Genomic DNA, 22801 nt, shown 5'->3' on the forward strand with positions numbered 1-22801 from the left:
TCACACAATGATTCTCAGAATTAAGTCTATGCATGTCTATGAGCTCAAGCATTTAATGTACTTCTGGACCCTCCAGATCATAAGAGTTTGGGCTCTACCCGAAGCTTTCCTTTTCAATATGGAGCAGAAAACACAGTTGACAGACTTCTAAAAATCATTAGGTATGATGTTCAGAATCTACAGTTTTCCTTTTATGTCTAAATGCAAGTTTTGCCACTGTAGAGGTATATACTCACTGACATGCAGAAATCTACAACTATTACTCATTTAAGAGCTATTTTGCACCCGAACATATGTGTCACTCAGGATTGTTCCATTTTCACATAACTAGAAAGTCAAGTAAAACTAACTTAATAAGGAAATGTCAATTGGAAATACTGAAATAGGGTAGCCTTAATGGTTATTTAATTCATCTAAGAAATTGGATTTTTTTCCATCTCTTTCTTCTGCCATTTACAATGTTAAAGCTAAAGCTGGTAGGATGACTGGATGATTGCAACAATTCCAAGACTCAAGCAACTTCCTAAGGAAGAAGAGGAAAGAGTCTTTTCTAATGTTCTTTTCTTATGGATTAGAAGACTTTCCTCAGAAATACTTCTGTAATCCTCCCCAAATGTCTCATTTATCAGAGTTAGATCACTTCCCCACGATGAACCAGACAGTAACCCAGGGATAGATTGTTCCTAGAACAAAGAGGCTTACCCTTGGAACTGGGATTAGCCTCTTTGGCACATGGCTACAAGAAGTGGGGAGGTATATTTAAGCAAAAACGATGTTCATTTAGTAAGGGGTTATGATAAGCAAAACAGTATACAAAACATTGAGGTTATAACAACAAAGACCACAGTGACAATGTCTTAGCTGTTTAAACCCTTATAAATCACCATGGAGTTTTCATTCCTTTTTTCCTGCTTTCTCAAGCTATCCCACGATATGAATAGACCAGAATTTTTAAAGGATCTAGAAATAGCTGGGCATGGTGATGCACAACTGTAATCCCAGTGGCTTGGGAGGTTGAGGCAGGAGGATCTTGAGTTCAAAGCCAGCCTCAGCAACAGTAAAAAGCTAAGCAACTCAGTGAGATCCTGTCTCTAAATAAAATACAAAATAGAGAAGGGGATATGGCTCAGTGGTCGAGTGCCCCTGAGTTCAGTCCCTGTGCCCTGCCCCCTCAAAAAGAATCTAGAAATACTAGTTCTTTTAAAGTGGTACAGTATATCAGATACTTTTTTTCCTCAGTGTGCATAAGAATCCTTTGAAGTAGTATTTAGTATCACCAGTCTCTTTTAAGGATGAAAGAACTGAGTTATAAAGACATTAGTATTCTTTACCAAAGTTACAAAAATTACTAAGCAAAAGCCTGTGGCAAAGTCTATATTCAAACTTTGTACTTCCTGACTCTGAAGTCTGGGTACTCCCTAATATATTATGCTACTTCCCTTTACAAAGTACTTCCAGAGCTCAGAAACTGTTCATTCAAATCTAAGCAAGCACCTAACAATCATAGGCAACTAATGTAAAGTGTAAATTGTAGTAGTATTATGCACTGCTTCCTGGTGGTGGTGGTGATAGAGATTACTTTTTTCTCCCTGAATTAAGTCAAGGTTTCTTAGACCTCACCACCAGGAATTTTGATTTAGGTCTAAATTCTAACTTGCATTCTGAGTTAAGAATTTTGGGACTAGGATGACAGGTTCAGGGAGCTACACAAATTTCCTGCACCTGGGAGAGAAAAGAGCTAATATTTGGGGAGCAGTTGGGTTTTCAAGGGCAATTTTATTCCTACATCCAACATCCAACTGAAAAGAAGACAACAGCTATATTCACTGGTCTTTAGCTACCCTTGTGAAGTCCACAGCCAAATTCCAGTGTTCTCTCTGACATGTGACAATCTTGGAAGTCATTGTTCCTGTGCATAACAACCAGAGGAAAAAATCTTATTAATCTGAGAATGAACTGTTTTTCTTAGACCCACCAAAGAACTAAAGTCATGCAGTAAAATGGCTACACCAAATTTTGAAGAAAAGGTTAATTCAGAGAACACAAACTCTCTTTACATAGGACAAAAACTGCTGGAGATTTCATTTCTTACTATTCAGGTAAAAACACTTGAATGGTAATTTTGACAAATTGCTTCAGACTGAATGTGGAATACTATGAGAATGATAAACTTCTAGAGACCTGTAGTCTTGGAGGGATCTCCACAGTTTTATGGGATTTACCTCCAGAAAATTTACCATATTCTTGCAGTGAAGATCCCAGAAAGATCCCCTAATGGCACTGGCCATGAGAAGGAAATTGTATGCTTGTGAAATATACCTAGTACATTTATCAAAACAAAAGCCTACTCTGCAATGGAGAGAGCCTTATCCCAGTGGAAGAAAGGCATTCCTCCTACACCAGCCCCTTAAATGCTTCCAGTCTTATGAAAGGGAGAGAAAGAATCTAAAAAAATATCTTGTGAAAGTCATAGTGTCAAGACAAAGGCCCCACAAAAGCCTTGAATTTAATCAAATTACTATAAAATACTTCCTCTCCTTCACACTTTACCATCATGCTAACAAGTCTTTAGTTAATCATAATGGCTAACAGCTAAAAGAACTGCAAGATGCAGGCTCTCAAAGGAAATTTTAGGGAGGTCCAAATTTAAGAGGGGAGACAGAAACAAGGACACTAGAGGAATTTGATGTCTCTGCCACCTGTAGCTACCATAAACACTAAGCATAGCCAAACTCCTAACCAGCTTAACATAAAACTTTCCACCACAGATCTATTTACCTCAGTTCTCATTATCCAATACATAATACTCAGCTTTCAACACAAAACTACAAGTTATGTTAAGAGATAAGAAACAAAATAGTCTGAATATACAAAACATGCATCAGAACCAGACTCAGATGTAATGCAGATATTTGATTATCAGAGAGGGATTTTAAAATAACTATGTTTAATTCATTAACAGCTATAATAGATAAAACAGACAACATGCAAGGAAAAAGATGAGCAATGTAAAGTAAGCAGAAATACAGAAGCAAAATTAAATGCTAAAAATCAAAAACACTAACAGAAATGAATGATAACCTTATGGTGTCAACAATAGACTGGACAAAGTGAGGAAAGAATGGTGAGCTTGAAGATAGAGCAACAGCAACTCCCACATTGAAATTCAAAAAGAAAAAATAAGAAAAAAAAACAGAATAAAACTTTGAAGAAATGGAGGACAATTTAAAAAGGTATAACATATCCATAGTTGGAATACACAGAAAGAAAATAATGAATTTCGAACAGAAGAAATATTTAAAGTAATAACAGCTGAGAAATTTCCAAAATAATGAGACACCACAGATCCAGGAATTACATAAAATACCAATCAGGATATTTAAAAAGTCAAGACCTAGGCATATAATATGCAAACTGCAGAGAAACAAAAAGAAAATATTGCAACAAACAAAAACTTACCTGTAGCCAGGCATGGTGTTGCACACCTGTAATCCCAGCACAACTCTGGTGGCTAAGGCAGGAAGATCACAAGTTCAATGCCAGCCTCAGCAACTTAGTGAGACCCTATTTCAAAACAAATTTTTTTAATATTTATTTTTTAGTTGTAATTGGACACACAACCTTTATATTATTTATTTTTATGTGGTACTGAGGATTGAACCCAGGGCCTCGCATGTGCTAGGCGAGTGCTCTACCTCTGAGCCACAACCCTGGCCTCAAAACAAAATTTTTAAAAAGGGCTGGGGATGTGGCTCAATGGTTAAGTACCTTTGGGTTCAATCCCTGATACCAAAACAAAACAAGAAAACCCCTTACATATAGAGGAATAAGGACAAAATCTACAGGGGACTTGTCAGAAACCATGTCAGCAAGGAGAAAGTAGAGCCCCAATACCAAAACCAGACAAGATACGTCAAGGAAAGAAAACTACAGACCAATATTTCTGATGAACATAGAAGAAAAAATTCTTAATTAGATATTAGCAAACCACATTGGAAAACACACTGAAAAGATAATAAACCATGATCAAGTGGATTCTATTCCAGGGAAGCAAGGTTGATTCAACATATATGAATCAATAAATGTAATTCACCACTTAAACAGAATTAAGCACAATAACCATACACTCAACTCACTAGATGCAGAAAAGACCTCTGATAACATCCAACACCCATTCATGTTAAAAATGCTGGAGAAGCTAGGGATGGAAGGAACTTACCTCAACATCATAAACACTATTTATGACAAACCCAAAGCCAAAATCACAATAAATGGAGAAAAACTAAAAAACATTTCCTCTAAAATTAGGAACAAGACAAAGCTATCCACCCTCACCACTCCTATTTAATATAGTTCTTGAAATATTAGACAGAGTAATCAGGCAAGAGAAGGAAATGAATGTGATACAGGTAGGAAAAGAAAAAATCAAACTATCTCTGTTTGCCAATGACATGATCCTATATCTAGAAGACCCAAAAAACTGCACTAGAACACTTCGAGAGCTTATAAATGAGTTCAGTAAAGTAGCAGAATATAAGGTCAACACCCACAAATCAATAGCTTTCCTACATTTCAAGACTGATTCAGCCAAGGAAGAAATCAGGAAAACCATTCCATTCACAATAACCTCAAAAAATTAAATATTTGGGAATCAATCTAACCAAGGTGGTACAAGAGTTCTACAATGAAAACTATGGAACACTGAAGAAGGAAATTGAAGAAAACCTTAAAAAATGGAAAGACCTCCTATGTTCTTGGATAGGCAGAATTATTTATCAAAATGGCCATAGTACCAAGAACAATGTACAGATTCAATGCAATCCCCATCAAAATACCAATGACATTCCTCACAGAGTTAGAAAAAAATTCTGAAATTAATTTGGAACAATAAGAGACCCAAAGCAATACTGAGCATGAAAAGTGAAGCATGAGGCATTACAATACCTGATCTGAAATTATACTACAGAGCTATAGTAACCAAAACAGTATGTTATTAGCATGAAAATGGACATGAAAACCAATGGAACATAATAGAAGACATAGAGAAAAATCCATATACCTTCAGCCCTTTGGTACTTGATAAAGTTGCCAAAATATATTTTGGAGAAAAGACAGCCTTTTAAACAAATTGTGCTGGGAATATTGGATAGCTTTATGTAGAAAAATGAAACTAGGTCCTTATCTCTCACCTGCATGAGACTCAAATCAAAATGGATCAAAGATTAGGGATTAGACCAGAAACCTTGCAACTGCTATAAGAAAATATAAGGTCAACACTATTATATTTGTGCTGGCACTGACTTCTTTAACAAGACCCCCAAAGCACAAGAAATAAAACCAAGAATCAATAAGTGAGATGCCATCAAACTAAAATCATTTTGCACAGTGAAGGAAATGATTAAGAACATCAAGAGATAGCCTAAATAATGGGAGAATATCTTGGACAGCTACTACTCCAACAGGGGATTGATATCCAGAATATATAAAGAATTCAAAAAACAACACCAACACAACAGATAACCCAATTAATAAATGGGCAAAAGAAACAAACAGAAACTTAGCAAAGGAAGAAACACAAATGGCCAAATATATAAAAAAATGTTCAACATCTCTAGCAATCATGAAAATGCAAATGAAAACTACATTAAGATTTCCTTTTGCTCCAGTCAGAATGGCAATGATCAAGAATACAAACAGGGCTGGGGTTGTGGCTCAGTGATAGAGTGTTCACCTAGTATGCATGAGGCAGTGGGATTGATCCTCAGCACCATATAAAATAAAGATACTGTGTCCATCTAAAGCTAAAAAATAAATATTTAAAGAAAGAATACAAACAATAATAAATGCTGGTGAGGTTGTGGGAAAAAAGTACACTTGTACATTTTTGGTGGGATTGCAGACAAGTACAACCACTCTAGAAAGCAGTATGGAGATTCCTCAAAAAAACTAGGGATGGCAAAAGTTGTTCCTAAGAAGATTTGGAGTAATAAAGCTGTATGCCAAACACAGCAAGGATATTAAAAAAAAAAAAAAAAAAAAAAACTAGGGATGGAACCACCACACAACCCAGGTATCTCACTCCTTGGTATTTTCCCAAAAGATTGAAAATCAGCATACTATAGTGATATAGCCACCTCAATGTTTATAATTGCAGCACAATTTGCAATAGCTAAATTATGAAATCAATTCAGGTGCCCATCAATAGATGAATGGATTGAAAATTGTGGTATGTATACGCAGTAGAGTTCTACTCAGCCATAAAGAAAAAATGAAATTTTGGCATTTGCCAGTAAACAAATGGAAATGGAGAATATCATGCTAAGTGAAATAAGACAAACTCAAAGGTCAAATGATTTCTCTCATGTGTGGAAGTTAAGGGTAAAATAAAGGAAAGGAGGAGGGAAAGATAGGATATCATAAAGATATAGGGAAATCAGTAGTATAGAAGAAAGAGATTGAGAGGCAGAGTGTATGTCAGAATATACCCTATTGTAATGTATATCTAAAAACAACAAATAAAAAATTAAATTAAAAAAATCATGTAAATATATAAATATACAATAGGGAATTTCACCTTTATGTATAAGTAAAAAAGAACCAATTAAATATAAATAAATAGATGAGTGAAAAGAATTAGTAGAGTAGAGGTAGGAGGACAGGGGAGGGGAGAGAGTACGAGAGGAAATAGGGTGGGAGAAGGGAGGATTTGAACAAACATACCAAATTCCATGTATGTTTGTTTTTGTGAGGATGAACCCAACTACTATGTATAACTACAAAGCTCTAATAAAATAAGAAAATGCAGTGAAATATTTAAAATGAAAAGCATCAACCTTTGGGTTGGGGTTGTGGCTCAGTGGTAGAGCACTTGCCTAGCACAGGTGAGGCACTGGGTTCAATCCTCAGCACCACATAAAAATAAATGAATAAAATAAAGGTATTGTGTCCATCTACACCTAGATTTTTTTTAAACCCTACATTTCTATGACCACTGGAATTGTCCTTCAAACACAAAGAAAAAATAATTTCTCAGACAAATAAGAATGGAGGATATTCATTGCCAGAAGACCTGCTCCACAAATAAGGTTAAGAAATTTATCAGGCAGCACCTCAGAGGCTGAGCCAGGAGCATTACAAGTTCAAAGCCAGCCTCCGCAACTTATTGAGGACCTACGCAACTTAGTGAGACCCTGTCTCAGTATAAAAAATAAAGGGCTGAGGATGTGCTCAGTCTTTAAGCATCCCTGGGTTCAGTCCCCAGTAAACTCTCCCCACACATACACAAAAAGAAATTCTTCAGGGAGAAGAAACAATAATATTGATTAGAAACTTACATCTAAATAAAGAAAAGTAGAGCACTGGAGTAGAAATAAATGAAGACATGCTTGCTAGTGCCCTCATCATTGTTCATCTCAGTGTGTTAACAACCATCCTCACATGTAATACTCAGGTACAGTTTAACCAAACCAGGAAGAGGGAATTTTCACTCTCTTGTTCTAAAACCACTATGCTACTAATGCATTCATCAAAATCACATGAGATGGCTGGGGATGTGGCTCGCCTGGCATGCGTGCGGCCTGGGTTTGATCCTCAGCACCACATACAAACAAAGACGTTGTGTCCACCGAAAACTAAAAAATAGATATTAAAAAAATTCTCTCTCTCACTCTCTAAAAAAAAAGCAGATGAGAATCTCATTTACAAGTGTGTTTTAAGTATATAATTTTTCTCTGTTCTTATAAGTGAATTACACCTCCTAGCCCTATAGAATTTGAATAATACAACAGAATTCACTTTAAAGTTCTCTCTCTCTCTCTCTCCCCCTCCCTCCCCCTCCCCCCCTCTTGGGGTGCTGTGGACTTTATTGCTGAGAAAGTGACAGTAGGGTTCCCTAAGGCCATCTGCTTCTTCAGGAGTCTGGGATGGATACTGGGAGGGGGGTGAGATTCTTAGTGTGATGAGGGATTGAGTTTTGTGGCAGGGTCTCCCCAGCAGCTGAGGGTCTCTCTTTTTCTCTCGTGTTCTTCCTGGGGTGGGTGGATCAGGGGCCTAACTCTTTGGATGCCACATAAACCATAAAGTCTCTCACTCTGTTGCTGTATCCAAATTCACCATAATACCAGAAAATGAACTTGACAAAGTGATTGTTGAGGGCAATACCAGCCCCAGGATTGAAGGTGGAAGAGTGGATATCACTGTTTAAGTCATATGAGAGAACCTGATCCTTAGTGTAACTCAGGATGCCCTTGAGGGGGCCCTCTGATGCCAGCTTCACCAACTCGTATTATTTATTTATTTATGTTTGGTACCAGGGATTGAAACCAGGGACGCTTAACCACTGAACCACATCCCCATCCCTTTTTATATTTTATTTAGAGGCAGGGTCTCACTAAGTTGCTTAGGGCCTCACTAAGTTGTTGAGGCTGGCTTTGAACATGTGGTCCTACTGCCTCAGCCACCCAAGCTTCTGGGATTACAAGCATGTGCCACCATGCCTGGCATTCACTACCTTCTTGATGTCATATTTGGCAGCTTTCTCCAGGTGGTAAGTCAGATTCATGAATGACATATTGGGGGTGGGCACAATGAAGGCTATGCCAGTGAGCTTCCTATTCAGTTCAGAAATAATGTTGCTCACGGCATTGGCAGTGTTAGTGGATGCAGGGATGATGTCCTGGGCAGCCCCACAGCCATCATGCCAGTTTCCTGGTGAGGCAGTCCACTGTCTGAGTGGCAGTGATAGCATGGACTCTGGGTATTAGTCCTTCCAGAATGCTAAAGTTGTCATGGGTGTCTTTGGCCAGGGGAGCTAAGCAGTTGGTGATGTGGGAGGCATTGCTGATGATCTTGAGGGAGTTCACACACATCACAAACATGGGGGCATAAGAAGAGGCAGAGATGATTGCCATTTTAGCACCACCCTTCAAATGAGCCCTGGCCTTTTCCATAGTAGTGAAGACACCATAGTGCACTCCATGGCATATTCAGCACCAGCACCACCCCTTTGATGTTGGCAGGAGCTTGCTCTTGGAAGATGGAGATGGACCTCCCATTGATTACAAGCTTCACATTCCTAGACTTGATTGTGACATTGAACTTTCCATGGATGGAATAATGCCAGAACACATAGACAATGTAGTTGAAGTCAATGAATGTGTCATTGATGACAACAATATCCACTTTAATAGAATTAAATATATATACCTGGTGACCAGGTACCCAATATGGTCAAATTCATTCAACCCTCACCACTGTGTCTCAGGAACACAACTGGCACTGCATGAGATGTGGCTGATTGTGAAACAGGGCCTCCCCAGAGATAATCACTTAGCAATTTGGTATAGACACATTCCACACATACATATGCACACATATGTAATGTATGTGTATATCTTTTTTTTTAAACAAAACATGATTACCATAAAAGGAATCATATGTATTACTTTACAACTTCCATTTTCACTTAACATTGGATCTGGAATTATTTCCATTTTGGCATATAGAGAGCTGCTTCACTCTTTCTGATATCACAATAAAGTAGAATAGAACTTTATCAAATAAGTGTACCAAACAAGTTTACTTTCCCTATTGATGGACATATAGATTATTTACAATTATTGTTATAAGAAATACTTCTAGTGAATGTCCTTGTACATACAGATTGAATATCCTTTATGCCTTATCCCTTATCCAAAATGCTTGGGACCGGAAGTATTTCAGACAGACTTTGAGGTTGTGCATATTCAATCTGAATTCTCCCATACTCCAAATACTAAGCTTGAGATACTTCAAACTTAAGTTTCTGATTTTGGAGCACTTCAGATTTTGGGATTAAAGATGCACAACCTTTAAACATTTCTGCTCCCAAGCATTTTGGTTAAGGAATGGATGCTCAGCTTACAAAATCAGTACCTTGAAAATCACATATACAGGTGTGTCAGATTGAGGGACTCCCAAAGGGAATACAAATTAACAAATAAAAGAATCATTAATTTTTGCTGCCTTTTTGTGTCTAATAATTTAAAATGGAGGTATTCTTAGTATTTCTAAAATGTGTGTGCTTCAGGAATTGACTCACAATCTCTGTACTTGCCTCTTGCTCCCTTTCTGCACTGAAAAGCTATGTAGGCAGAATCTCCTGGGTGACTGACTCTGGGCCAAGTGCTGGGTTTAACAGGCATCACAGATAAAGACATAGCTATAGAATATTAACATAGAGCTGAAAACAATAAAGAGTACTATGGAATTTTCATGACTCAATGGCACCTTAACTCCTTACCACTGTCTACTTAGAAGCTGAGGATAGAGTGGTGAAAAATACTGAAAAGGGAGCCCATCTTTCATGGAATATATACTCTTAATTCAAACACTCCACCTTTGGAGAGTGTCAAAATTGTATATAATCAGGAGGAAAAATGCACATGCATTTATTAAACAGGAAGCAGGGCTGAGAGAAAGGGGAAGTTGAGGAAAGGAGCTGAAATCTGTCTTGCGAATGTACATGGGTACTGGTCTCTTTCTCTAACAGAGCAATGTACAGGGATCCAGGAGTGGGGCACCAGGGTGAGGAGTGTATGGCTACCAGGGAGTCCTGGCGGAGCAGGCCTTGACTTGGACAGCTGTGGGATGACCTAATGGCCAAGTGAATTCCCATTTGAAGTGAGATACTACCAGTGTGGCAGAAGAGTAACTGTTGGCGCAGAGCAGTAATAGGTCACTTAGGGCAAAGGGTCTAGGTCAATCTTCCTTTGAAAAGGGCGCAGAGGTAAGGCCTTTAAAGGCAGCCCCACCTCAGTTTCCTAAGCAACAGGAGTTACTTTCCTCCCTTCCATGGCTCCAGGAAGCTGTAAAGGAAAAACATGGAGGAAGAGCCATCCCAGAGGCCCCTAGTCAGTCTGTAGTGAAGTCACCTGTCCGTCCCTTCCAGCCCCGCAGTCTGCAGTCCTGACACCCACTCCCCTGACCCTCTCGGAAGGAAAGGGAGTGGAAGGAGGGGGCAGGCACAGCGGGAAGGTTTTGTATTCATCCGCAGCTCCCGCCGGCGCGGCGCTTACCGACCTCCTGATACCATTCCCCACAGCCCCCAGCCGCCCGCCCTCTCGCCAGTCCCACCAGGAGTAGGTGCGCGGGAGACTGGGTGGTGGTCTGCACGCTAGGGTGTGCGGGGTCTTACTGAGGCTGCTGGTGCTAAGCCGCCCCTCAGACCCGGGCTCGCGCTGGCCCCGCCCACCTCTTGGTCGGAACTACGGTGGGCCTGGGAGGGGGCGTCGAGCCCATTCGCGCCATATCCCTCCGCCCCCCTTCCCGACACCCTCGAGGCGAGCAGTTCTTGCCGCATCCTGCGCAGCCCCTGCCCGGTTTGGTGCAGAGGCGTGGGGGCGGGACGCCTCTTGGCAATTCTGCTAGCACGGAAAGCGGTGGGAGTCCCAGTGTGGAGCTGCCAGAGGACAGGACCGAAAAGGAGAAGAGAGGAATCCCGATGTCCTGGGCCCTGAGCCTGTGAAGGCAAGTGCGGCACGCAGGAGTGATAGCTTGCCCACTCCAGACTCTGGCAGCCCGGCGAGGAGACAGCGAGTTGGCGGGAGCCGGTCCCTGAGAGGGGTGTGTGGAGCCTGGGGATCCCTGGTGAGGAAGCGGCGGTGACCCGCCTGGGTCGGGGCAGGGGGCGGGGTGTCCAGAGAGCCTCCAGAAGAGCTTCCAGAGGCCAACTGCAGCAGCTGCTTCTCAGACTTCCTTCCCGTCTTGACTTTGTCTGTGTCCGGTGAGAGCCCTGGGGGAAGCCTGTGAGGGAGAAATGGCTTGGGAGCTGGGGCGGGGGCCTGGGGGGCGCCCTGGAGGCCAAAGTGGGCGGGAACAGGAGTAGGGGCTGTTGTCCAAGCTCTGTCCAGCCCAGTTGGCTTAGCGGGAGGTTGGTCGCCTTTGTCACAACAGCGGGTTCCAGAAAGGGGCCTGTTGGACCCTGAGTCCTGAGTCCTGGGTGCTGTCGCTTCCCACAGGCACCTGGTTGATGTGAAAGTCTCTCATTGTGTGAGGTAGGTCTGGTGTGTTCTAGGAAATGGGAGCAGTGAGAGTTAAGAGGAAATTGAAATGAAATGTTCATCAGCCTTTAGTACAACACTGTCTTATTCCATTCTATATTTAGATTCCCATGCCCAATTTAGTACAACCAAATGGTCAAGATGGTAGAATTTCGTAGCAACAGGCCATGTAAATTAATGGTGTGGTGTTTATTTTGGCATACAAAATCTATTTTTCTTAAAATCCCGGTGCACTATAAATAATATTTTGATGTGTGAGAATAGCAGGTCAGAGTAAATGGGAAGTCTCTCTGAATGATATATTTAGAACATTTGAAGTCAGTCTGCTTCTTTGGTTTCTTTTTCTGGAAACCCAAACATCACCCATCACAGCCTCACATTCCCTCTCATTTTTTTTTTAATACAGAAATAGTTCAACAGAAGGTTTTGTGATGTTTCTGAGAAATGGTGAGAATGCTAGACTTCATTTACTTTGTTCCTCGTGGTCAAAAAGGAGGTGTTCAAACTTGGATTCTGGAAATCTAACATGTTTTTCTACCATTGTTAACATATTGTCTTGATTGTTTACTGAATGTCTGCTTCTTTTTATAGGTACTGACTCTTCTGTAACCAGGGGACTCTTCTTTGGTGCCAAGGATAGCATTTCATGAGGACCCCTCCTTTGTGACCAGGCTGGCATAAATGAGGTAGGATCTATGTATGGGGATTGGCAGCATGCAAAGATGGCATTGAAATAATAATAATGCACATTAGTTTCCCTGCCTGCTTTCTAAACAGTTGTCTAAGTTCCACTACCTATTCCTGTACTTCATATTTTTGTTCAGGGAAAGAGGTGTATCCTTTGTGGGAAAATGACTGACTCCAGAGTTGAAAGGAAATATAATCAGATATACTACAGGTCTGGAGGGGTTTGGCTTGGGAATCTCTGGGGGGAGCAGACTAGTGGGAGACATTTGACATAGCCTTGAATATGCAAAAGCATGTTATAACCCCATCAAGTGTATTGTACCATCTCAGTCTCTTCTGTTTTTGGGTTTTTTTTTCTTCTATCTGTAGGTCTTTTCTTTCTAGATTCCTGTAGGGATCTGTAGGTAGCTGTTCACTTGGAAGGTAATTAAGAAAAAAGGAAAAGTATTCATTTGGATCCAGGTTAGGTGTGAGTGCATGAATACCCCTGTTGATTGGGGTTAGGGGTGGCTTTTGGCAAGTGGTTGAGACCAGATCATGTCTTGGAGACATTGTCTTCCAACTTTCCCAACAACTTGGCCCTCACATTTGTGTACAGATAATGTGGGCAGGATAAGCCAAGGTTATACCTATAGGTAGGTAATTGGTTGATATTGGAACAGGAAATGGGGAGGGAAGCCATGAGGAAAACCAGGGTGGGGCAGAAGTGATATGTAAAAATCTCTACGTATTAAGATACCAAAGTGCAGTCAGTCTAGCAAATACTCACAATTGCAATACCACGTGTATTTTTGTCCATAGGTCTGTTTAAGGGTCAACTGTTGCTCCTATCAATACTGAAAGCAAGGAAGAAGGACAACATTGCATCAGAACAGTGCAGGTTGGTGTGAAACCTGTCTGTATGGACCTATAGTGTTTATTAGTATGTATCACTATGGCACCAAAGGGATTGGACACTCCTTATCCAATTCTACATTCAGCAAGCTTATCTACCACTATTGTTGTGTTTAATACAGTGGAAAAAAAAAGAATGTTAGTACTTGGGCAGGATGTTTTGGGCATTAGTGGGATGTACAAGGAATAAAATGAGTTAACAGAGTTTTCTTGTTTTTTTTAGTACTTTAACACTGAGCTATAGCCTCAGCACTTTTCATTTTTTATTTTGTGACATGGTCTCACTAAGTTGCTTGGGGTCATGCTTGACTGCTGAGGCTGGCCTCAAACTTGCGATCCTCCTGCCTCAGCTTCTGAGTCACTGGGATTACAGGTGTGAGCCATCATGCCCAGGTAGCAGAGTTTTTTACTAATCCACTTCTGCCATACAATCATCTCTACTATCGTGTTTTTCTATGTAACTATGTATAGAGAGGCAAAGTCGCAGGAGACTCAAAGCCCATTTTTTCTTCACCTCAGATTTCTCTCCAGTTGTGGCTGTGGTGGTCTCAAATTGGTAGAAGATCTTCACATTCAACAGGTCTGCATTCAGCAACCATCATCCTCCCCCAGCCCATGTATTCCTCTACTCTATCTGTATCATCGACAGAGGTTGTGTGCTTAGAAAGGGGACTGTGTGACTGCTAAACTGACAATTGACTCTTGCTACCAAGTTCATCTCTGACCCAATAAAAAAGAGTGTAGAGACACTGACCTGGGACACACTGAGAACGAAGGCTAGGACTGGACAAGACTGTATAACTGGTATTCAAGCATGCCTGGGACAAAGAATAAGGCTAAAGCCCAGGCCAAAACTGAAAAAAGAACAAATGTACAGGCTAAAGGTGGAGCAGAGAGGGAAGCTACTGGCACAGCCAAACCTGTAACCAAAGCAAAAGCCAAGGCACGGCCTAAAACAGATGCAGTTGCAGAGACAAAAGCAATATCTAAAAACAGGGTTGTTGCTGAGAATAAGGAAGGAGCCCTGTCAGAGCCTAAGGCTCCAGTGAAAGCCATGGCAAATATCAGTCCCAAGGCTGAGCATGAGGCTACCAGCTCCACATGTAAAGATAATGCCAGTGTTGATACCTGGTTCTGGGCTGGGCAAGAAGCCAGTATCAATTCTTGGTTTTGGAAGGGAGATGAAGCTAGTAATCGTACCAGTGCTAAAGATGAAAATAAAGCTCATGTTGGTGGCCAAGTTCGTCCTGAATTGGAGCCTACACCTGGGGTTAGCAGCAAGAATAGGTCAGGGGATGAGGAGGAAGAAGAAGAGAATGTTATTGGGAGCTGGTTTTGGGAAGGAGATGATGCTAGTTTTGACCCTAATCCTAAGCCTGTAAGCCGGATAGTTAGGCCTCAGCCTGTAGATGAAATTAATGAGAAAAATAGGCCAAAGGACTGGTCTGAGGTAACTATCTGGCCCAAAGCCCCTGCTGTAACTCCAGCAGTGTTAGGTTTTAGATCCCAGGTCCCATCTGAGCCAAAGCCTTCTTCATATATTGTCCTGGCCTCATCTGAGGAAGCTGCTCATTCTTCAGCTGCAGCAGCCTGCCCTTCTAGGAGTGCTCGCTCAAACTTACAGCCTATCCCTGAGTACCCATTTGGTTCTGACCCTTGCATTCAGACGATAGATGAAATCAGACGCCAAATCAAGATCAGAGAGGTAAATGGGATTAAGCCATTTGCTTGCTTGCAAAATGGAATGTTACATGGATTCTGAGGAATTTGAAAAGCTTATTGGCATACTTAAGTCAACTACTGATCCTCTCATTCATAAAATAGCACAGATTGCAATGGGTATCCATAATGTTCATCCATTTGCCCAAGAATTCATTAATGAAGTGGGCGTAGTGACACTTATTGAAAGCTTGCTCAGTTTTCCTTCCACAGAAATGAGAAAAAAGACTGTGATTACTCTGAATCCTCCTTCTGGGGATGAAAGACAACGCAAGTTGGAATTACATGTGAAACATATGTGTAAGGAAACCATGTCTTTCCCCTTGGACTCACCTGGACAGCAATCTGGATTAAAGATACTAGGGCAACTGACTACTGATACTATTCATCACTACATTGTTGCCAATTACTTTTCAGAGCTTTTCCATTTGCTATCCCAGGGAAATCGTAAAACTAGAAACCTTGTCTTGAAAGTACTTTTAAATATGTCTGAAAATCCAACTGCAGCCAGAGACATGATCAATATGAAGGCATTGGCAGCATTAAAACTCATTTTTAACCAGAATGAGGCAAAAGCCAACCTCGTTAGTGCTGTGGCCATATTTATTAACATAAAGGAGCATATCAGAAAGGGCTCAATTGTAGTTGTTGATCATATGAGTTATAATACACTTACGGCCATTTTCCGTGACGTTAAGGGGATTATTCAAGCAATGTAAAATGAGCCAAAAAGAAGAGAACAGTCACTGAACAATCTTCAAATTCTGACAGGCTGTACATTCCCAAAGAACCTTGCATAATGTTTTGGTTGTTAGAGTGTGCACAAAATATACATTGCTTCTTTAACATAATGATACCTGTGATAGGCTCTAGCTCAGAGCTAGTGTTTTGGTGTATCAAATGAATATTAAATCTAGAGGTCAAATGTTTGTTGATGTCTATCTTGTCTAGACTGGCAGATTTTTAACGTTTTACTTAATAAGATAGTGAATCAGTTCATTATACATAAGCTAGCTTGATCATTGGTATTTTCTTAGGTCCATTTGTAGCTTGAAATGGCAAAAAAGAATATTATTATCTAGTTACAGTAATATGGCATATATACACAAAAAGGTAACCAGTAATACTTATAGCATATATATGTGTGTGTGTGTGTGTGTGTGTGTGTACACACACACACCCACACACCCACACACACCCACATATGCTCATTGCCAAATATGACTTCTCAATATATAAAGGAGGCAGGTGTTCTTACAACTGTTTAAGAGAAATGTCTATTTTTCCCCTATTCCAGCTATATCAGACACTCATTCTATAATATAGAAATGGCCCTGCATTCCAGATAAAATGTAATGTTTGTTCATTTTTTTTATTTTGCTACTACATTTATAACTCTTAAATCATTAGGCTATTTCATTTATGTCAGATACATCTCACAGAAGAAAAGGGAGGTATGAGTGGGGAGAAAATACTTATTGAGTGCCTACTGTGTCAGACACTGTATTGACACTATATTTTACAAAAATTTTCCCTCCTTTTGCAGTGATCCCATGAACTAGATATTTATGTTATAATTAAAGCTTATTATTCTGGATACCCTCCAATGAATGAGAACATTTCCTAGATTCCCACAGCAGGCAGGTGGCATTGCTCTTCCTACACCAGACCCCATCTTTCCACACGACCTTACAGTCCTTCACTTTTTTAGGTGGTGGCTTTCAAAGCTCAGAGACTGGTTGTAATTGTTTAATTTTGCAGTGGATTATGTCACTTCTATGGGTAGACAAATGCACTTATCACTAGGCATTTGGCTATACCTGGCTGGAGGTTAAGAGGAAGGTCTGAGATGAATATATATTTTTTACCCAGCAGCATCTGGGAAATAGTAGGTGTTGAATGAATAAGATGTGGGTGTGGAGTTGTCAGAAATTGAAAGTTCTTATATACCCTGTCTTTTTCTATTAATGTGTCCTCTTTTCAAAAAGAGAGAAATCATTCTGAATATTTCGCACTCTGCATTTGAAAAGGTAGTTGCTTTCTTTCTCTTTGCAAAATCATACCTTAACTTTTTAGCATTTATGGTTTATTCTCCTATGTGTCATATGAAAGGCTAAATGCTGTATCTTTTACTAGTTGGCAAGTGCATTTTCTGCATTTGTACTAGCTGAAACTGAGAATAAAATTAATTGGAGAAATTTACATCCAGAGCTGCAGCTTCAATAATACAAAATAGGAAAGCAAGAGTGGCACTACTGTCTCAACATACAAGACAGTGATTCCTGGAAGTCCACATGGTCTTGAAAGTATCTCAAGATTTCAGGCTATGGTTGAATTCTTTAAGACTCATGGTAATGATTACAGACCCTGGTCTAAGTTGTAGAGAAAGTTATTATGCAATGAAACCATCCAGTGATTTGAGATTTGGGGGCAGTTAAGAAACTCAAGACCACACTTTAAATATTATTTGTAACTTGTATCCTCACAACTAACTGTATATTGTGAATGTATTTTTTGTGTCAATAAATATGATTCTACAGAATATTTTTGAATCATGTAATATTTTTCCTGTTAACAGTTGATGTAGTTTTATGATATTTTATTGTATATTAACATACAATATGCACAAATTTATTATTTTGCAAAAATAGTATTCAGCAACTCACCCTTTTATCTTAACAGTTATTTTTCCAGTTCAGTATTATACAGATCTATGCAGATCTACCACATGCTTTTTGTTTAATAGCTTTATTGAGATATAGTTGACATACATTACACTGCATATTTCAAGTGTACAATTTCAGATAATTACATATTCATATATATGTTCATATATATGTATATATATATACACACACATATATGTTTGTGTGTGTGTGTGTGTGTGTATACCATAACAACAATCAAAATAGTGAAAATATCCAAAAGCTTCTTTGTGCCTTTTTGTAATCTCTCCGACCCTGTGTCCCTCTGTCCCCAGGCAACTACTGATCTGCTTTCTAACAAAATAGAATCATTTTCTGTAATCATATACAAGTAGAATTATACAGCACATTCTCTTTTGGAAGGGGGGAGCCTGGCTTCTTTCACTTAGCATAATTGTATGAGTTTCATTCATGTCATCTATCTCAGTAGTTCATTAATTTTTTTTTTTATAAGTAGTAGTCTATGGCTTTTTTCAGTTTTTTTTTTTTTGTCCATTCAACTGTTGACATTTGGGCTCAGATTTTGGTTATTACAAATAAAGTTGCTGTGATAATTAATGTACTTGTGTTTCTATGCACATATGTTTTAATAAATACTTAGGAGTGAGTGGAATGGCTGGATCATATGGTAGTTACATGTGTAATATTTACATTTTTCAAAGTGATTATGCAATTTTTTAAAAAGTATTTTTTTGTAGTTGGACAGTATCATTTTATTTATTTTGTAAATATTTATTTTTTAGTTTAAGGTGGACACAATATATATATTTTTTTGTGGTGCTAAGGATCAAACCCAGTGCCTCATGCAAACTAGGCAAGCACTCTACCCCTGAGCCACAACCCAGCCCTATTTATTTTTATGTGGTGCTGAGCATTGTGCTAGGCAAATGCTCTATCGCTCAGCCCCAGCTCCAACCCTGATAATGTAATTTTACAACTCCATAGTGGTATGTAAGAATTGTGATTGTACAATTTTACATTCCCACAGCAGTGTATAGAGTTATGATTCCTCTACATCATTGCTAGTAGTTGGTATGGTCAGTCTTTTTAATGTTATTCATATCATAGTAGTTGTAATTAGCATTTCTCTGATGACTGAAGATGTTGAATGGTGTGTGTGTGTGTGTGTGTGTGTGTGTGTGTGAGAGAGAGAGAGAGAGAGAGAGAGAGAGAGAGAGAGAGATACTGGGGATTGAACCCAGGTCCTTATACAGGCTGGGTAAATGCTATACCATTTACCTTTTTAAATTTTTATTTTAAGAAAGGGTCTTGCTAAGTTGCCCAGACTGGCCTTCAACTTGGGATTCTCTTTCCTCAGCCTCCCAAAGTAGCTGGAATTATAGGTGTCAGCCAGCTTGAATATCTTTCCATATGCATATTTACCATCCATATATCTTCAATGAAATATGTGTAAATCTTTCCCAATTTTAAAATTTATTCTTAATTGCTGCATTATAGTTATTCATAAGAGTGGAATTCATCATGATATATTCATATATATACCTAATATCCTTTGGTTGATTTCATTCTGCAGTTCCTCCCCGTTCTCATCCCTTGACTCTTTCCCCTTGTTCTCCTTTCTTTTCTCTACTATTCTCTTTTCTATTTTCATGAGATCTTACTCCTTTATAAATTCCTTATTACTCTCTAGCTTCTGCACATGAGAAAACATTTGACCCTTGACTTTCTGAGTATGGATTATGTCACTCAGCAAGATACTCTCCAGTTCCATCCATTTACCAGAAAATGAAATAATTGCATTTTTTAAGGCTGAGTAAAACCCCATTGTGTATATATACCACGTTTTCTTTATCTAATCATTAATTGAGGGACACCTAGACTTGTTTCATAACTTGGATGTTGTGAATTGTGGTGCTATAACATTGTTATGCATGAATTGCTGTAGTATACTGATTTTAGTACTTTTCTATAAATACTTAGGAGTGAAATCACTGGGTCATATGGTGGTTTCATTCCTAGTCTTTTGAGAAATCTTCATAGTGCTTTCCAAAGTGTTTGTATTGATTTGCAGTCCTACCGACAATGTATAAGTGTACATTTTCCCACATATCCTCACCAGCATTTATTACTATTTGTATTCTGATGATTGCCTTTCTAACTGCAAACTTCTGTTTTTCAAAGATCCGGTTGTTGATTTATTTATTTATTTATTTTGGTGCTGGGGATTTAACCCAGGTCCTTGTGCATGCAAGACAAGCACTCTACCAACTGAGCTGTATCTCCAGCCCCCATGACTTTTTTTTAAATATGAAGTGGATATAAGTGCATTATCAGGTATATGTTTTATAAATATTTTCTCCCAATCTGTGGAATTTCTATTCTTTTAAAGATGTCTTGAAGAGCAGAGTTTTAAAATTTGTGATTAATAGCAATTCTTTCACCAGCTAGGCTTTAGTGTTATCTATAAGACATCTCTGCCTAAACAAGGTCACAAATACTTTACCCTTTATTCTAAAATTTTTATTGTTTCTCTAGGTTTCAAGGCCAGGGATGTGTAATACATTATGAGTTAAGTTTTATATGTGGTATAAGTGATAGGTCAGAATTCTTTTTTGTGTGTCATTGCAATATCCAGTTTTTTCATTACCATTTTCTGACAAGAGTTGTCTTTCTTCACTTGAGTTGTCTTGGTGTCTTCATCAAGACTCAGTTTTCCCAATCTTGTTTATCTTTTCAAAGAACCAACTCCTTGTAACATTGATCATTTATGTTATTTTTCTATTCTATTTAATTAATTTTGGTTCATGTCTTCTACCAGTTTTTTTGTTAGTGTATTATAATTATACATAAAAGTGGGGGATCATTGTGACAAATTCATATATACACATAACATAATTTACTCCAACTAATCCCCTAGTATTTCTTCTTTCCCTCCCCATTTTCCACTCTCTGTTCCTCTGGAATTCCTTTTATTTATTTATTTATTTATTTACATGTATTTTTATTGGTACATTATACATAGAAGTAGGATTCATTCTGGTATATTAATACATATACAATAATTTGGTCAATTTTATTCTCCAGTACTTCTCCTTCCCTCCCTCCCCCTTAATCCTCTACCTCTCCTCTACTGATATACTTTCTACTTATATGAGATCCCCCCATTTTCATTTCTTTTTTCTCTCTAGTTTCCACATATGAGGGGAAAACATTCTATCCTTACCTGTGTCTGGCTTATATCATTGAGCATGATGTTCTCTAATTCAGTTTACCAGCAAATGACACACTTTCATTCTTCTGTATGCCTGAATAAAACTCTATTGTGTGTACGTACATTTTCTGTATCCATTTGCCTGTTGATGGACAACTAGACTTATTTCATAACTTGAATATTCTCAATTGCACCACTATCAACATTGGAATGCATATATATCACTATAGTATGCTGATTTCAGTTCTTTTGGAGAAATACTGAGGAGTAAAATATCTGGGTCATAAGATCATTCTATTCCTAGTTCTTCGAAGAAGCCACACTGATTTTCACAATGCTGAAAATATATGGGATGACATCAAATTAAAAAGCTTCTGCACAGCAAAGAAAACAAAACCATGAAAAGAGAGCCTACAGCTGGGCATGGTGGCACACGCTTGTAATCCCAGTGGCTCAATAGGCTGAGGCAGGAGGATTTCGAGTTCAAAGCCAGCCTCAGCAACTGAGTGAGTCTCTGTCTCTTAAATAAAATAGAAAAAGGTCTGGGGCAACAATAAATATTGGCAAGGATGTGGGGAAAAGGTACACTTATACATTGCTGGTGGGACTGAAAATTGGTACAACCACTATGGAAAGCAGTATGGAGAGTCCTCAGAAAACTTGGAATGGAACCACCATTTGACCTAGCTATCCAACTCCTCAGTTTATACCCAAAGGACTTAAAATCAGCATACTATAGTAATGCAGCCACATCAATGTTTGTAGCAGTTCAATTCACAATAGCTAAACTATGGAACCAAACTAGTTTCCTTCAATAGATGAATGGATAAAGAAAATGTGGTATTTATATTCATTGAAATATTACTCAGCTTTAAAGAAGAATGAAATTATGGCATTTGCCAGTAAATGGATGGAGTTGGAGAATATCATGCTAAGCAAAAAAAAGCGGATCCCAAAAAACCAAAGGTCAAATGTTTTCTCTAATATGTGGAGTTAATTCACAATAAGATTGGAGGCACTATAGGAGAATAGCATTACCTTAGATTAGGTAGAGGGAAGTGAAGGGAGGGGATGGGAGAGGATGTGGGGATAGGAAAGATAGTTGAACAAAACAGACATTATTACTGTATGTATATATGTGACTACATGACCAATATGATTCTACAACATGTACACTCAGAAAAATGAGAAATTATATCCCATCTATGTATGACACATCAAAATGCATAAATGCATTCTACTGTCATGTATAGCTAATTAAAACAAATTTTAAAAAATTTAAAAAGTGCTGGGGATGTGGCTCACTGGTTAAGTGCCCCTGGCTTCAATCTCCAGTACCAAAAGCGGGAATGGGGGGAGGAGCCTACAGAATGGGAGAAAATCTTTGTCCACTACTCTTCCAGCAGGGGATTAATATTCAGCATATTTTTAAAAACTTGGCACCAAAAATGAAATAACTGAATCAAGAAATGGGCAAATGAAACACACGTTTCTCAAAAGAAGAAATGCAAATGGCCAACAAAGATATGAAAAAACATTAAACATCATTAGCAATAATGGAAATGAAAATCAAAACTACACAGAGA

General features: G+C 38.9%; 1 protein-coding gene and 1 pseudogene across 1 annotated transcript in view; one reads left to right on the forward strand and one right to left on the reverse strand.

Annotated features, from left to right (window-relative positions):
• Window positions 1-17848, forward strand: part of Gprasp3 (G protein-coupled receptor associated sorting protein family member 3) — a 32261-nt gene extending 14413 nt beyond the window's left edge. Inside the window, 4 exon segments of the mRNA XM_071606608.1 lie at window positions 12630-12724; window positions 13527-13605; window positions 14139-15350; window positions 15352-17848. Coding sequence (XP_071462709.1) covers window positions 14434-15350; window positions 15352-16057 — 1623 coding nt within the window. The 5' untranslated portion in view covers window positions 12630-12724; window positions 13527-13605; window positions 14139-14433 and the 3' untranslated portion in view covers window positions 16058-17848.
• On the reverse strand, window positions 8042-12579 carry LOC114091268 (glyceraldehyde-3-phosphate dehydrogenase-like; annotated as a pseudogene).
• Window positions 17849-22801: the final 4953 nt, after the last annotated feature.

Source organism: Marmota flaviventris, chromosome X (assembly GCF_047511675.1).
Source record: "Marmota flaviventris isolate mMarFla1 chromosome X, mMarFla1.hap1, whole genome shotgun sequence".
Classification (NCBI taxonomy): domain Eukaryota; kingdom Metazoa; phylum Chordata; class Mammalia; order Rodentia; family Sciuridae; genus Marmota; species Marmota flaviventris.